Here is a 16,157-nt window from a genome sequence, read left to right as displayed (position 1 = left end):
GTTCTCGCCGGATTGCTCACACGTGTCTGCGGCTCGCTGTGCAGCGCGATAGAGGGCTTGGCTTCACAGCGGGTGGGTGACGTGACGATTTCTCAAAGCCTCGGGGGCCTAGAGGGAGGGTGATGCGCTATTTGCGTTTCCTCCTCCCTCTTGCCTCCTCACGCATCGTCTGAAGAAGACTTTGCGCCGAGGACTCAACCGGGTTTCTTGAGAACGCCTTCCTCTGGAGTGCATCTTGGGAAAGTTCAAAGGGCGCCGCGTTGCCGGGCTGTGTATGCGCCAGGGGGCGAAGGACCAGATGACTCACTTCCTCCCCCAGCGCATCTCTCCGTGCCTCCTCCGTCGTAGCCGCCAACTCGCCTCCCTACCTATACATCCTTTTAAGGCGAACGACCGGTAGGTTGATTCGGCCGTCTCTGCCATTCGCGCGCGCATGGGTTTTTCGCTTTCTCGGCAAGATGCCCTTCGCTCTCTCGACGCGCGACACGTTCCTTCTCGGCGCGGCGACCGGCGCGCTGGTCGGCGCCGCGGCGACCCTCGGCTCCCTCGCGTACCTCCACGCGCGGGAAGGCTCGCCGTGCCGCTGCCCAGGGCAAGCTGCCCTCGCGCGTGCAGCCGTCCGCCTCCTCCGCCTCTTCTCCTCCCCCCCCTCCCCCTCCTCTGCTGCCTCCTCTCCCGCCTCTGCGGGCCGCCCACCGTGTTCGTCCTCTCTGGACTGCTCTTCCCAGACTTGCGCGAGTGCCTGCGGCTCAGCGGGCGCCTGTGGCTCGGCGAGTTCGGCGACGGGCGCTGCCTCCCCCGCGGCCTTCGACACGGCGGCGGCTGAGGCGCGAGACTGCCCAGGGGCGGGCGGGGAGAGCGCCGGGAAGGCTGCGGCGTGCGAAGGGTGTCCCAACCGCGCGCTCTGCGCGAGCGGAGCCGCCGCGGAGGCCGCGCAGGCGCAGAAGTCCGCCGTCGAGGAAATTTCGCATCGCCTGAGGAACGTGAAGAAGAAGGTGATGATCCTCTCGGGAAAGGGCGGCGTCGGGAAGTCGACCGTCACCTCGCAGCTCGGTAAGGCGCAGACCGAGAGGCGAGAGGTTCTGAGAACGTTTCGGGCGAGGCGCTTCATGCGTCACGTGCTCCACGTGTGCCGCACTTTTTAGCCGTTACACGGTGTTCGAGGTAGTCCCCTCCAGACCAGCGGTTTGTGGATGTGTGTATCATCACCATGTCCATCAAGTCTGCATGCAGCGCCTGCTGCTGGCTGGCGGGGGCGAGGCGGCTGCGACGCACACGTGCCTATGGTGGATTTCAGTGGGCTCATGTCCCTAGCATATATATATATATATATATAAATGTGTTTGTGCTTGGCAAGGTCGTCGAATGTAGCTAGCTCACTGCGTGTGCGCGCCCGCGGCAACGAGAGGGGCGTCCGAGGGCGTTTCCAGGAGAAGACGGCGGGTGAAACCTTTTTTTCGCGGGGCTTGGTTTTCCTCAGCCTGGACTGCCGCCTCGCGCGGCCTGAACGTCGGCATCTGCGACGTGGACGTCTGCGGTCCGTCGATTCCGCTCATGATGCAGGCGGTCCACGGCGAAGTTCACCAGTCCGCCGCAGGCTGGGAACCGGTCTACGTGCGCGACAATCTCGCGGTCATGTCCATCGGTGAGTGCGTCCCGAGAGGCGTTTCGTGCCTCGTTTAAGTCTGCCAAAGGGTCGACGAGTGTCGCAGGCTGCGCCCCGCCCACCTCGTAGACTTGACCTCACAGGCCACATGCATATCTGCAGCGCTGAGACATTCCTGAACCCCTAACGCTCCAGCGGCTACAGGCGCGCCTGCGTGGTCCACGCGCCGCTGCAGCAGCTAGGGACCCTCCCGGGTGGATGTTCACTCTCAGGCGATAAGGCGCCTCAGGGGTGAGCCGGTGGGGGATGGGGAGAAGGGGCAGAAAAGGGAGACGAGGAGGTTTTTCCGGGGATAGACGCCGTTTGGGCTTCAGATTCTCGGTAGCGTTTGTCTTTTCTTTCCCTGCAGGCTTCCTGCTGCCCGACGCAGACGCGGCCGTTGTCTGGCGCGGGCCCAAGAAAAATGGACTGATTCACCAGTTTTTCTCGGACGTTCGCTGGGGCGATCTCGACCTCCTCCTCATCGACACGCCGCCCGGTGAGCGAGGAAGGGATGTGGGGCGGTGGGGGGGGGGGGGGGTGGGGGGGACTGGAGGGAGGGGGGGGGGGGGGAATGACAGCGACAAGCCTAAACGCCTGGATCACTCGGCACGCATCTCGCGACTGAAGTAGAGACTCTTCCCGTTGCCTTTGTCGGTCTTTCCCGTTCTGTTCGGTGTCTCCAGGCACTTCCGACGAGCATTTGTCGCTTGTCTCTCTCCTGAAAACCGACGGTGCGATCATTGTCACGACTCCCCAGGAGGCGGCGCTCCAGGATGTGCGAAAGGAGATAAATTTTTGGTGAGTCTCGGCCTCCCTCCTGTGTATGTAGCGGCTTCGCTGTAGTTTCTCTTTAGAAATAAGTCGCTCTGTTCGCCGCTGCAGAGCAATGAAGTCCCGCGTGCGGCGTCGTCGCCTCCGGGTGTGAATCGCCATCTTAAATCTCCCTGAGAAGTTTTTTTTTCGTTCGCAAGAAAAGGGAAGTGCTAGAGTCGCGTGCGACTCTCAGTGTGGAGTGATGCACGGAGTTGTGACTGTACTTGACGTGCTACTAGCGTGTCTACCGTTTCCTTCTGTCTTTGGCCTTTGTTTCTATCTGTTGATTGCTCAGGGCTTCGTGGCTCGTGCGCCCTTAGACGGCCGTTGTCGGCGAAGTCTCTGCGGTTTTTGTGAGCGCCTCTGTATGTTCGGCTACCGTGTGCATTCCGTCTCCTCAACTCCGTCATTTGGTTTTTCCTGCTTCAGCAAGAAAGTTGGGGTAAACGTCCTCGGCGTTGTTGAGAACATGGCTTCGTCCGTCTTCGCCAGTGTGAACCCCAATGGCGCGAAGGTGAGTTGCAAATACAACACGAGGAGGTCCGCAGGAATTTCTCATGGGCGATTCCACCGGTTTTGGATGGGATTACTTTGAGCACCGCTCAATATGCTAAAAAGTACCCATTCAAATACGATATGAAGCGGAGTTACAAACCGGTCTCCTCTTTGTTCTCATTGTTTTTCTCTGTTTTCGTGGTTGTGTGCTTCGTCGCTGCTCCGTGCGGGTTTCCTGTTCCTCTGTGCGGTATCCTTGATAGCAGCGGATCACACGTGCTGGAATATGTCGCGCACGCTCCTTCCGCATTTTCCTCTTCCGTTTTTCCTTTTTCCTAGAGCATGTGCAAGCAGATGGAGGTCCCCTACTCGGGTGCGATCCCCCTGGATCCCTCGGTGAGTGGAGTCTTTCAAGAATACGTTTCTTTTCTTCTCCGGGCAGCAGGGTGTCCTCTATGGACACGCCACTGAGCGCAGCGATTCACCGGATGGAGGATTGCCTGTTAGAACGAAGCCCTGGCGTGGTATGAAATATTTGTACCTTGGCGCCGGTTTGCGCAGCGTCCGTGTTTCTATGCTCGCTTTTCGAGGTGCACACGCTGTAGCTGCGGAGCGCTGATTTGCATATTTGAGGGATCAGCTGATTAGTGGCTACCTACATATATATATATATATATATATATATGCATACAGGGCTTTGCATTTGCCTGTGAAAGCGTGCGTTATTCTGCCTGTCTCTGCGTTGTGTTTTCGCGCGTTGCAGCTGCTTCGCGCCTGCGAGGCCGGCGTGGCGGCTGTGGAGGAGTTCCCCACGGAGCCTGCGAGCGAAGCTCTGGAGAAACTGGTTTCGGACCTCCTCACGCTTCTCGACTTGCCTCTCCACCGCGACGAAGAAGACTGAAAAACGCGCGTCCGCGCTGGCGCAGAGGACTATAATTGTGCATGAATCACGCAGAAGACACGTCTTCTTGTCCGTTACGGTATTTATATCTATCTATTGAAATAGCTATCGGCGTGCCTGATGATCGGCTAACACAGGCCTTGACCGCGAGCTATGTGCACAGAATGTGTGGCTGCGCAGATCTCTTTGTAGGCAAGCACGTAGACAGATACCTCTAAGTACGTCCTGCGCGTGGTTGACTGAGAAAGATGGAGACTATCGTTTACTCTCCATCCCTCGCGTTCACGCATGCGGATTCTGACCGGGGAACTGCCGGTCTTCTATGTATCTGCCCTCCCCAGGACACAGAGGGAAGGCCGGCGTGGCTCAATAAAGTTCAAATGCGCACGCGTGACAGAAAATGCGCGCGTGGAGCGTCGCAGACAGTTCGGCCTGCTCGTGTTTTTGCACCTGTGAAGCGCCAACACAGGACCGGAACGACCCTGCGCTTCGGAGTCACCCATATATATCTTTTCCCTACATACGTGCATATTTATGTTTTTTTATGTATCCGTAGGTGGAGCGTCCGTGTTGCTCTGTTAGTTTGGCGATTTTTTCGAACCGGGGAACGCAGCGCGTGCACCTCGTCCACGTTTGAGTTCCTCAGCTGAACTTTGGCAACCTTCTCGGATCGCCATTGGCGGGAGGAAACGTCACTCCTTCCCCTTCGCTGTTTTCGCGAAGAAACTCGTAGATACACGCAAGCACATGGTGCCGATGCTTGCACAGGATAGTGGAAACAGGTGCGCGCAGACCTATTTGGATGGAGCACTGGCAAAACAGAGGACGGCAGGCACTGGCATCTCTACTGCACAACGTGCTCGGGAGACTCGGGTGCAACACGCAGACTTGGATGAATTAGAGACGTTTCGGCAATCCGACACGAATTCGCGGGACCGCGTATTTAACACTAGATTCTCTCATCTCATGGCAATGCGCTAGCGATATCGTCAGTTTGCCAGCAGCGTTCTGAGGCGGCGCGTACAAGAACGCGTGGATTCCTCTCTAAGCGGACGGTTCTATGGACGTGTAAGTGGTGCCTAGGCCTACGCGTAGCATGAGTTTTAAAAAGATATGAGGCTGAGCAAGGATTGTGGCTCGAATAGCGCTTTATAACATTAAGTCCCGTCGGTTGCCATGGAAGAAAACATAGCAGCCGCGAGTCAATAAAGAGGCCTCGGTATTGTGCTGCGATACAAGCCTTAGAGGGGAGGGGAGCTGGAAGGACGCTCCTGCGGCAAGAAAAGTCGCCCACCTTTTCTTTAGTAGGCAGTCGCTCTTCTCAAGAGTTACGGGGTGTTTGTGCAGCCCCAGTCCAGGGGAACGAGGCGATACACTGTTTTGATGGCACGTGGCGTGATCGCAGTTTCATGCTAGGGGTTTCACGCGTGTATTTCAAGACTCGCGCACGACGAGGAAGTCTTAAACCTTCCAACTACCTTTACAGCGTCTTACCTGCGGGTCCTTATGCCGGTGTGTGAATTGTTTCAGGACGCGAAAACGTATAAAACACCTTGACTACGGCCGGCCTCGGATTTATGCCCCCCAAATGCAACAGAGGCCAAGTCGTACAACTGGGATACTGTCTCTAAAAACGATTATGGATATAGTCGTTTTATTCGTTTGATTTCCATAACCGTTTTTAGAGACAGTTCAATAAAAGTGGAGCTTCTCGGGAATGGTTTCCTTTTCGAATCCACGAGCGAAGCCCCTTTCACTTCCTTGACGCAGCGTATAACCGGCTGTCGATCTGGCTGCTTGAACAGACGCACAAGTCGCAAAGTTTCACATCAGTCAGTCACCTTGCAGGTCCGACCGTTCGCTGGATCCCTCTGACGAAGAAACTTACTGCTCCTGGGGTTTGCAGAGAAACTAAAAAGGTGCTGCGGTGCGCACAATCCTTGCTTTGCCTTGACATGCGCACGGACGCGTGCTGGATCAGCCCATGCACGATGGGGCTTGACGGCATGATATGCGAAAGACTATGAGGTAAACACTTCCAGAGACTGCCATATGCGTGTGCCTGCTGTCTCCAGGGGCTTGGCTGGATTTTGAAAACCCTTCGAGGAAAATGCCACGGATCCCTTCGAGCTGTGTAGACCGCTAGAGAGTGGCGGCTACGCTGAGACGTTGTTTGCCCACTCTGTGTTGAGCATTTTCGACAGTTGGCAACTATGGGACTTTGTTCCTTAATGCGGAGGAAAGAAAGCGTGTATGGGGCAAAAAGGAATCCGTCTATTCCAGTTTCTATCGCACGGCTTTCCTCGCACTGATCGCAACAAACAAAACTAGCGGAGACATCGCAGCTGCCTTCCCTCAGGTGTGCACAGAGGCTTCCGTCCGGTCCTTGCCTCGCTAGGAAGAAAAAGAGTTCTTCTCGAGGCATCTTAACTAGGATTAGATGGATAAAGTGCGGGACAGCTCTTACATTTTCAAACAGCTCCGTTACCGTTTGCTTGCAAACTACTACGAACGTATACACACGCCCGTCCACGTACGCGTACAAATACACGCGTCGATTTCTGAAGGCGCCTACTGTCACCTCTGTGATTGTGAGCGGATAGCTTGGGGTAACCAAACCATTTTCGGAATTCTATAATCGGGTATCTTGCCGGTGCTATGATTCTCGAGGGCGTGTGCGCGCCCGCCGACCCCTTCATTTGTGCATTTCCGTCACTCACTGGCTCTCGGCTGTTAAGGATGCTGAACGGGGATCGCGAAAGACTCTCTATTCTTGATCGCTCCGCCAGACCTACGGGTGCGGCTCGGCTTCCAGGCGTGAGGGGAGAACGATAGTGTCACTGTAGCAGCCCGCGGAGCTCCTCGGATTCTGCTTTTCTCCAGCGTGGTGTGCATCGTCCGATAGCTGCCGTGCAAAAAGCCTTGACATATGACCATGAAAGGCACAAGAGAACTTGGAACAGCCAACCCAGACCTTGACTCGTCGTCTTGTCTATGTTAATTCACATGTGTCAGCGTGCCACTTCACTATAGTGATATCGCAGCCTGCTTTGGAATAGTCAGATGTGAGCGCGCCTACTAGCAACTTGTAGTCTTCCATGCGGAAAGAGGATCAAGAAACGCACGCTAAATCGGAACAAAACCCAGCTGCGCTGTGCGACTCTCTAGACCGGCCCCGCGCTCTAGTTCCCAAGCTCTTGCGTTGCTCGCTTCTCGTCGCTCGGTCTCATTTTTTGAAGAACGGACGACAAAGTCGGCTTGGCGCGACTCTTCACTGAATGACTATTATCTTCACCGCGCTGGCTCTTGCTCGGCTGATCACTGGAAAAGCAGAGAGGCTGGAGGTTTGCAATCTTACGGCTTTTTCATCGTCGGTTTTCGTTCTCCGCCTCCATTTCGCTGCCTCTTTCGAACACACAGCAAACGGAGGAAAAAGCTTTGTGTAGACGCCGCGGCAGTATCCCAAGATGGCGCCTGGGGTGTTCAAACTCTGTTCGCCAAGAAGAAGGGAGCCTTGTACGAATGCGCTCAGTGTGCTGCCCGCTGTCAGAGGAAATTCTCTCTCGGCGCGGCCTCGCGTGGTGCTCCCGTGCGAGCGGAAACGAATCGGGATTCTAAATGCGGTCTTTCGAGGGGGTGAATGCGTGCAGCCAAGCGCTTCAAGGGATACAGATTCTCTTGTCTTTGGCAAAAGAGAGGAAGGCGTCGAGAGTCACCCCCAGCCGGAAGCTTTCCAGGGACTTCCCGAGCGCGAAGGAATGGGGGTACCCGGCAAGATGCCCACTTCTGTTCCGTTTGGTTGCGCCGGCGAAAGGCAACTTTTTGAGAGGAAGCCTACGGCAGGAAGCCGACCCAGAACATTTAGCGGAGCTCGGCAGCACGGCGATGAAGGAGACCTGGACTTGACGTGTGATGTTTCCGACGCACTCGGCCGCCGCCGTTTAGACTCTGTTTTTTCAACGATGACGCACACGATTGGTCGCCGCCGCGCGGGTAGCAACACTCGACTCACATTCACATACGCCGGAAACGCAGGAGAGCGGGCGCCGTCAGCTAGTATACAACCCAGCTCCCCGCGAAGCGAAAGGAACGTTTCTGCAGAAAAAGGCATTGCCCTCGAGTCCGATGCCGCCGGCGCTACGGGCCAGAAACCAGTAGTGGACGACTGCGAGACTGCGGCATCGGTTTCCCCGAGAGTCTCTTCTTGCGACACAAACTGTGGCGATTTCGCTTCGGAAGACGCAATCACCATCGCCAGTACGGTCCACCGATGCATGGAATCGAAGAGGAAACAGGAAAGTTGGGAAAGAACACAGAATAGCCACGCTTGTAACTGAAATGAACGTCCGGGGATAGTAGGGGGACAAAGCTGCCTTGCCTCGACACTGCTCGGCTCACTTGCCCGAGACGAGCATGAGGACAAAGACGCGGAGGCATACCTATACATGAGGATTCTAAATACCTTAGGACGTATCGTTACATGCACATATTTACATTCATAAGCGTGTGCTGCGAAATCCATGGGGTCTATAATCAGCGATCCTCAGAGAACTGGCGTGACCAAAAGGCAAGCGACTCGCCTAGTCTGGAGACAGCGGCAGCGAAATGGGTACTGGATCATCCCGTAACTCGGGAGTGTGCAAGCACTGCCTTCATTCCAAGCTTGACTGCTAATTCAGAGTTTGCCTTGCATTCGAGGGCTAATGCGGTCGTTTGGCGCCGTGCCAGCGCGCGACGGATGTTTCTTTCCGTATGTTTCCTGCCTGTTCCCTAAACACTGGACGCAGACGGCGTGCTCAGCGGGAGAGCGTCGTTCTTCCGGAGATCACCCGATTTGCTTGCGGGTGATAGGGAGAGGAGCGCGGTCTCTTTCTCCAGACCGGAATCCTCGACGCGTTTGAACGAATTCACCGAACAAGAGCTCGTGCAGGCTGGCAAACTGCTGAGGCTCTTGAAGATGCGCATGCAGAGGACGGAAAAGCCCTCGCGCTCCGAGAACGCGGGATCAACAGATTCAGTGTTCACGTGCGTTGGCATGAAAGCGCGCCTCAGAAACAAAGATGAGGGATGAACAGAAACAACATTCGGCATGGCGATATACATATTCATACATATGAGGATGCAGAGCTCTCGCTGCGCTTCCACATACTGACTCGGCCGGAAACAGTTTGCTCAACTGCCCAGAATGGGCGGAGGCAGTGGATTCTAGGAAATGAACAGAGGGCCTCTGAATCGGATAGCCACCTGCATACCGCTGCCGATTGTCGGCTGTCAGCTCAAAATCCTAAACCCGCACTCTGTCTGTCAAGGCGGTTGTCGGGAGTTTCCGTGTGTCCGTAAACTCGCGTTTGCTTGCACGGATGGCTCGCACCATGTGGCCTAAGGGATGCCAGATTCTCGTAGCGACGGATACCCGTTAGCAAAAAACGGCAGCTGCACACGGTCGGATCCTTGCGGCTTTCAAGGGAGACGCACCGCGCTCTTTCTGGCTGCTTCCTGATTCCGTTCGAGCTCGCGCTGCTTGCGTCTTGTGGATCACAGCTGTAGGGAGTCGGAAAAGACGAAAAAGCGCGACGCTGATGAACCGGGAGAGCAGGTGCCTGCCGCTGGAGGCTGTCAATGCTGCTCCGAGAGGCAGAGGACCAGACGCAGCAACGAAGCAAGCTCCGTCAACGAGCGAGAAGCGAGCCACCGGCATGAAGGTAAACGTCTGCGCCGCAGTGCTCACGTCCTCGCTTTCGAAACTGCTGTCGTTTGATTCAATGTCACCCTCTCCATGGGACCGAAAGAAAACGCAACTCGTAGTTGCGAAAACCCCGGGGTGTCGACGACGTAACACTCGTCACAGGGGCGAGGGGGAAGCGAGTGAAAAACGAATCAAGGCTCACTTGCTTCAGGCGGTATCACGAATGAGGCAAGTCATCGGACCAGATAGGCGACCCTAGATCCCTCACGGTATACCTCGGAAGAGAGTTTTGGCGCGGCTGCGTTCCTCGTTTCCCCCCTTCCAGACGAGAGCGTCACCACTGACGCCGGCGCTCCACGCGCCGTTCAGCATCGCCTGGGTGAGGGCGTGCCGGCCTGCTTCGAATTGCGAGTCCCTATAACGGACGAGGAAGCCGAAAGAGAGGCTCGGGACAAAATGCCATGGATAGACGACGCGCGGGACGATCTGCAAAGCGATGCACCAGCCACACGCAGAGATCGCTCTGCCTCGTCTCGCGCGGCTCGGCGGGCGTCCTGCGTGCGCAGCTGCACTCCGCTGAAGGCGCTTTCGTGTGCTGGCGAGTTTCCGTCCTCGGCGGCAGAGGCACTGCCATTCAACGAAGGACAGCGAGACGCCCTCCTGCCCTCGAGCAGCCTCGAGCGCGGCCGCGACACACCACCGGCGCTTCCGCCTCCGCAGGAAGCGTCGGCAGCTCCTCCAGTCGAGCCGCGCGTCGGCATTTCTCCTTCCGCGTCTCATGAGCCACCGAGGATGGCAGCGGGACTGCGGGCCTCGAGTTGGGGCGGTAAGGGCGCGGAGGCGGTCGCTGACTCTCTCGCGTTCTGCGGACGGAGCTTCGAGTGTGCCTCAGACGCCGGCTGGGCGCGGCGCCCGGGGAGAGCAGCCACGAGCGCGGAGGCAGGCAGCATCGACTCCTCTTTTTTGTGTGGGTTTCCGACGGGCGAAGCGCGCCGCGAAGGCTCCCTCGACTGCGGCGCCGCGCCGCGAACTGCGCGCTCGGAAGGCGAGAAGCCAGACACGCGCAAGGGGCCTCGCGCCGGTTCAGGCCGATCGGCAGAGGGCGGGCGACCTCTTGCAGCGAAGCAAACGGGCACGTTCAGCACGAAGCTCAAACCGTCCCAGGCGGCGCAAGCAGCGCAGGAGCGCCTGGGGAAGGAGTCCTCCACGCGGACGCGCGAGGCAACGCCGAAGAAGGCAGCTGAACAAGAAGCGGGAGAGGCGTCCGCAGCACGCAGACCTCTGGCTCGTGGTTCGCGCGAAAAAAGTGCGAAAGGCCAAACAGCCGTCTCGCTGTCAACCAAATCGACCTTCGACCGACCGCCCTCCTCGATTCTCAACGACCATTTATCCGACACCAGTGGCTCCAACTGGAAAGACGAGGATGCGGAGGACGAGAGGCTGGAGGCGGACTTGGTGCGCGAGGTGAGGCGAGTATGAAGCGAGGGGAGGGGGGTTGGGGGGAGTGCTAGGTCACGTACTCTCGGTAAGTTGAAACGATTCTCACTTCGTGATGCCAGTCGAAGAAAGCATATCGATACTGGCTAGAGAGTGGAGTCTCACCGGAACGGAGACAGAGGCCGTGCAGATGCCATGCACGTCGAGAGAACGTCGCGAGGGAAACTACGCGAACGCCTCCATTTGGGCTGCTTGCTTCAGACAGATGAAAAGAGGGCAAGCACTGCTTGTGCTAGATACTGGGCAAGCAGGGAGAGATTCTCTAGCTCCAGCTGGCACCGAAACCTAATATGAGAAAGAAGAGAGCGTGTGTATGAATGCGACACTGGTTGCGGCTTTCCACCCTTTTTCCTCAGTGCCCAGACTGCGGCCGGACATTCGCCAGCATCTCTTTCGAAAAGCACGTCAAAATTTGTCAAAAGGTGAGGGAGCAAGCGGGGGAGAGAGAAAAAGAAGGACATACACACGCAGACAGGTTTATATGTTGTGTACACGTAAACCGCACCTGTGAAAAATCTTTTCCTGTGTGGCAATTCTGTCGTGTATCTTTAGGGGACACTCCCATACCTACAGCTACGTGGACTGCTGTCTTCTAAAAGCGTGCCCGCGGCTCTTCGTCGGCCGTCGGTCGAGGGCGCCTCTCGACCCACGTTTGCTCTTAGTCTGCTCTGCGAACTTCAATCGCAGGTCTTTATGACGAAGCGAAAAGAGTACAACATGGCGATGAAGCGTCTGGCGAGCGTCGCGAAGGAGACTGGCGTTTCCGTCGCTGCAGCCCACAGACACGTACACGCGAACAAGAGGTACAGATCGCCTGCCCTTCCCCTTTATGCGCACACGGAGAAAAGAGAAAACGTCTTGAGACTCTTTCGGAGAACAGGAGAGGCGCTCAGACTTGTCTCGAAAAATAGTGCCTCTGCAACTTCTGGGTCCTCTGCCTGCGCGCGAGTGCGTTTGGCAACACCATGCGCTAACTCTGCACACATGTACACACACTAACATTGTAACTACGTACACATAAGTGTATTTATTCGCCACAACACAAATCCGTGCACCGGCATAGGCCTTCAAATCGGTTGGAGTCTGCAGTCCAGTGGGGTGGTGGTGTACTGCAACCATGAAGTACTTGGTTGTCTGTATCTCATAACCGGAGTCATCTTCAGTAATGCACTTAACATGATGGTTGCCACGTGTATCAGCGCGTGAGCAATGGCGGCAGCCGCTACAGAACTGTGTCCTGCTCAGGATTGCTGGGGGACAGCTGCAGACGCAGAAAACATGTTCCATTGCTTAAGCAAAACGTCTTCTGTCCAGGGACCGCTTATGGCAGCTTGTTCGCTGGGCAACGAAGACAACCGTAAACGAGTTGCGCACGATGATGTCCCACAACGAACTATTCCTTTGCTTCCCTTACGGTGCAGCAAGGACGGCCTTGAAGAAAAACCCATAAGCAATTGGCGCAGACAGGTGGGCGCTGCAGCAGTTGTTCCCGCCAGAATACTTGTTGGCTCCCCTCTAGTGAGGATTTCCGTGATAGGGTTGAGAGCGGCTCGTGTGAACCGGTAGTGCGTAGCCCCCGCCTGCGTGGCGAGCAACGTAGCACACATTCTAAACCTGGGAACAATTATGAACTCAAGGCCAGCACATCCCTTGCATGCTGAAACCGCTCAAGAAAAGGCTAGTGCTCCAGATGCCGTGCCACATGGGCCCTGGCAGCAATCGCATGCCTCTCCGGCAGCCTGCCGCATTCCTTCAAGGAGGAAATTCCAGATCGGCAAAAAAGGAGTGAGAGGTGGGTGGAGTGCTGCATCTCCTGTCTCCGTTTTCCTCTTTGGCGTTTATATTGAGCTACTCGTAAATATCATATTCTTGTGCGTTTCAGAGCGAACAATTTCGAGCTGCTATGCGCATGGCTAGACTCTCTGATCCCGCGCAGCTTGCTGAGGCGCAGGTGAGCTCTGCCGTAGAGGAAAAAGAAAAGTATTTCAGCCCTGATTCACACTGCGTGTCCTTGCGGCAGTGCTTCATCTGTTCGGGTTGACCAGTACTGGCTGGATCGTGCAGTTCCCTTTCTCTCTATCTGCTTTGCGCCGAAAAAGCTATGCTTTACCAGTAGCTCGAGGTCCCTGCGCGGACGCACTCTCCGGTCCATCCGCCCATGGCTTTCCCCAGGAAACAAAGATCTACCCTGTATTCCTGTCTGCGTGAGTGCGCTCTGTCACACTCCCTCTGGACACTTCACGCAGGCTACGTTCGCCAAGTACAGCGAATTCACGTCAACGCATCAATGTCGCCACTGCAGCCGCACCTTCGGGCGAGAAGAAGCTCTGACGAAGCACGAGTCTGTCTGTCTGAGAATGTTCAAGAAAGGCCACTGCCTGCGGAAGGGCGAGGGAATATCTGCCTACAAAGCTGCGTTCAGCGCGTGCAAAGGCGTGGTGCGCCCATTTGCTCTTAGCAGACACGAAAGCACGACACAGAGGGGCCAAAGCTGTCGAACAACAGCGACCACGACGGGCGAAAGCGTGGTGGGAAGCCGAGGAACTATGGCCACGCGGAAAGGGGCAGCAGAGGACGCACACACAAGCGGACAATCCCGTGAAAGACAGACCAACTTACGGAGTAAAGGGGTCTCGGCGGCCACGCACCACACCGGGGGTCGGAGAGCAGTGGGAGCGGTGGAGCCCGACGCGCCAAAAGCTCGCGTTTCACGAGGCATACGATCTGGGTCGCTGTTTCTGTGCTGTCAAGACGAACGGAAGCTATCCGTGAAACCACGATTTTGCTTTTAACCGACATCACGAAGGCGAGGTCCGCCGTAGAGTGTTGCGCGTGGGCAGGAGGAAGCGTGGAACTTTCTAGCTTTTTTTGGAAACACCTTTTAAACAGTATGCCCGCAACGATCCGTGGCGGGTTTGACTGCGCTTTGGTCTGCCTGCGTGTTGTTATCCGTGGAATTGCACCTCCAACCATGACCTGTAAACGCAACTCCTAAGCCGCATGTAACTCGAGAGAATAAGGCGCCTGCAGTTGAGAAAAATTCCTGGAAACGAGCTACAGTGTAGTATGTATCGTCTAGGGCAATATCCGTACCAGCGTTACCCATAACTGCACCGGACACGTAACCAGTACAGAAAATGCCATCCCGCTTGGCGAACTGAGAAGGTAGGCGCCTTGCGGTCCCACCGACTCGGCATAAGCCGCCCGACCCTTCGTTGATGAAACAAAAGCTCTGTAACCGGTTATAATTTCCGCTTGCAGACCTTCGAATCACGAAACAGAACGTCGGCACCTGAATTTCATCCCCTCTTGCAGCGCTTGAATGCCTTTCAGTGGGGAGCGCGACCATTCGGGCGGCCTACTCGAGCCAGGGACTGTCCCCACAACACAGGGAACACGCCGCCAAGCGACACAGCCCTAAAGCGCTGCGTCTTCATGGTCTGGGGAAATGCCTTCAGAGAAAATTCGAACGTTCAGGAGACCACAGCGTTCTAAGAATGTTGAGGCGACATCGATGCCCCCGACACACAGGTCAAACAGATTGAATCCACCAGAGACGCCCGGTGCCCGGCCTCGCTCGTGCTCACATCACACGAGCGAATGAGGTCAAAATACCTACCACCACAAGCAAAGTGAACGCATCAATCGATCTCACCGTCATCGCGGCAGACGCGCTGGCCTCGATAGTGACGTCGACGCTACAGACCGTCGGGCCTGAGGCATCTTTGTCAGAGTTCTTGCTGCCCTTTGAATCCCCCTTATATCGACAGCCAACCACAATCTTCGTCTGATCTGTCGGGAACTTGTCGACCGGAACCGAAAGAGTAAAAGAACGACCATCGTTGTTTTTTGCCCACCAACTTCTTTCGTACGCGGGAATAACAGACTTGTAGTCTTCACTGCAGTCGGCGCCGGCATCCGCAGAGCAATACGCCGTCTCGTATTTGGTTGGTAGGACTTCTCCTTCCTCTCCGCACACCAAAGTGAAGCTGTTCTGTGATTGGCTCAGCGTCACGGCTTGATGCGATAGATTGCTGCCGGCGCCGTAAGCACATGTGACGATCTGTCCAGCTGTCGTGCTCACTCTGGCCTCCACCGTCACAGCCACGGTACATTTGGTGGTTGTGTTCTTGTCTGTGCAACCAACGAAGAAATGCCCGTCGGTGTAAGGAAAGTTTTCAAATGGAATGGTGAGGGTTTTGGATTGCTCTACATCTCGGACTTCCTCGGGATTGCTCTTCCACTTCACGTTTTCCCGCGTTCCAGAAAGAAGCGAAACGACGTCGATGCAGGAAGGAGATTTCACCGCCGTACACTCTGTGAGGCAATCAGCACCTGCTGCACAAACAAGCGCGCCGGCAAGTGCAGCTGGCGCGGGAGCTAGGGGACTTTTGCAAACCACTTCCAGGAGGTTTTTCTTCTGCGAGAGAGCTGCGGTGAGCGACTTCGCCTCAGAGGATGTGTCACTCGCATGGCACGTGCACTTCGTTCCGTTGTCGGTAGGCTCGCAACTGGAGGTTTCCTCGCTTACCCGGCCTGGTAGACCGGAAGCACACAGGTAAGTAGAAAACGCAGTAAAGTTGGCAACCAAAACGGCTAGCGTCAGCCCCTTTCGTGGAGAAAAGCCATAGTCGGTCTGTCTTCGTTGATGCCGAGCCCCGACGAAGGCTGGGAGTGCCTGACCGAATCTGGCGGAGGGAGACCCCATGGTGCAACTGAATTGCACACAGCCAAGAGAAAACGAAAACTTAGCCCAAGCCAGTGGCCAGCTTTTTCATAATATACAAGGAACGCTCAGCCACGTCGACCTACGCCCCGTCTTCTTGAGATGCATGTGCTTTTACAGTAAAAAAGAAGACACTATCCCGCGAGACACGCACGCCGGATCTGACGGCGTGGTGAAACGACGGCGGCAGCAGTAAATATCCCCTGGATACGGGAAACAAAGGAAGTGTTACGCTGTTCAGGGCCCGACGACCGTCGGGAGAAAAAAAGACAGCATGGGAAACTGAGGGACTATCCGCGGCGCACCGGCAATGCACTGTTCGTGATGCTTCCGCTCCCAGGCCGTGCTCCCGGCGTGGCTGCCACCCTCCACAAGACATCCTGACCCGCGG

The 16,157-nt window shown here is 56.2% G+C and overlaps 4 protein-coding genes across 4 annotated transcripts; 2 read left to right on the top strand and 2 right to left on the bottom strand.

Annotated features, from left to right (window-relative positions):
- Positions 1-458: 458 nt before the first annotated feature.
- BESB_057580 (putative cytosolic fe-s cluster assembling factor nbp35) lies at positions 459-3,857 on the top strand (the record flags this gene model as incomplete). Its single annotated transcript, XM_029364193.1, has 7 exons — positions 459-1,053; positions 1,481-1,645; positions 2,016-2,144; positions 2,332-2,446; positions 2,891-2,975; positions 3,296-3,352; positions 3,720-3,857. 7 exons carry the CDS (start codon positions 459-461, stop codon positions 3,855-3,857), a joined length of 1,284 nt encoding a protein of 427 aa, XP_029220116.1.
- A 2,791-nt stretch (positions 3,858-6,648) lies between these two features.
- On the bottom strand, positions 6,649-6,786 carry BESB_057570 (uncharacterized protein; the record flags this gene model as incomplete). The annotated part of the gene is made up of 1 exon (XM_029364192.1): positions 6,649-6,786. One exon carries the CDS (start codon positions 6,784-6,786, stop codon positions 6,649-6,651), a length of 138 nt encoding a protein of 45 aa, XP_029220115.1.
- A 1,033-nt stretch (positions 6,787-7,819) lies between these two features.
- Positions 7,820-13,371, top strand: BESB_057560 (uncharacterized protein; the record flags this gene model as incomplete). Its single annotated transcript, XM_029364191.1, has 8 exons — positions 7,820-8,114; positions 8,645-8,882; positions 9,399-9,559; positions 9,869-11,007; positions 11,397-11,462; positions 11,728-11,843; positions 12,923-12,991; positions 13,287-13,371. 8 exons carry the CDS (start codon positions 7,820-7,822, stop codon positions 13,369-13,371), a joined length of 2,169 nt encoding a protein of 722 aa, XP_029220114.1.
- Positions 13,372-14,623: 1,252 nt separating this feature from the next.
- On the bottom strand, positions 14,624-15,748 carry BESB_057550 (SAG-related sequence; the record flags this gene model as incomplete). Its single annotated transcript, XM_029364190.1, has 1 exon — positions 14,624-15,748. The coding sequence occupies one exon, from the start codon at positions 15,746-15,748 to the stop codon at positions 14,624-14,626; it is 1,125 nt and encodes a 374-aa protein (XP_029220113.1).
- Positions 15,749-16,157: the final 409 nt, after the last annotated feature.

The sequence above is a fragment of the Besnoitia besnoiti genome, chromosome IV (genome assembly GCF_002563875.1).
Source record: "Besnoitia besnoiti strain Bb-Ger1 chromosome IV, whole genome shotgun sequence".
NCBI classification, from domain to species: domain Eukaryota; phylum Apicomplexa; class Conoidasida; order Eucoccidiorida; family Sarcocystidae; genus Besnoitia; species Besnoitia besnoiti.
This window is presented reverse-complemented; position numbering and strand designations above follow the sequence as displayed.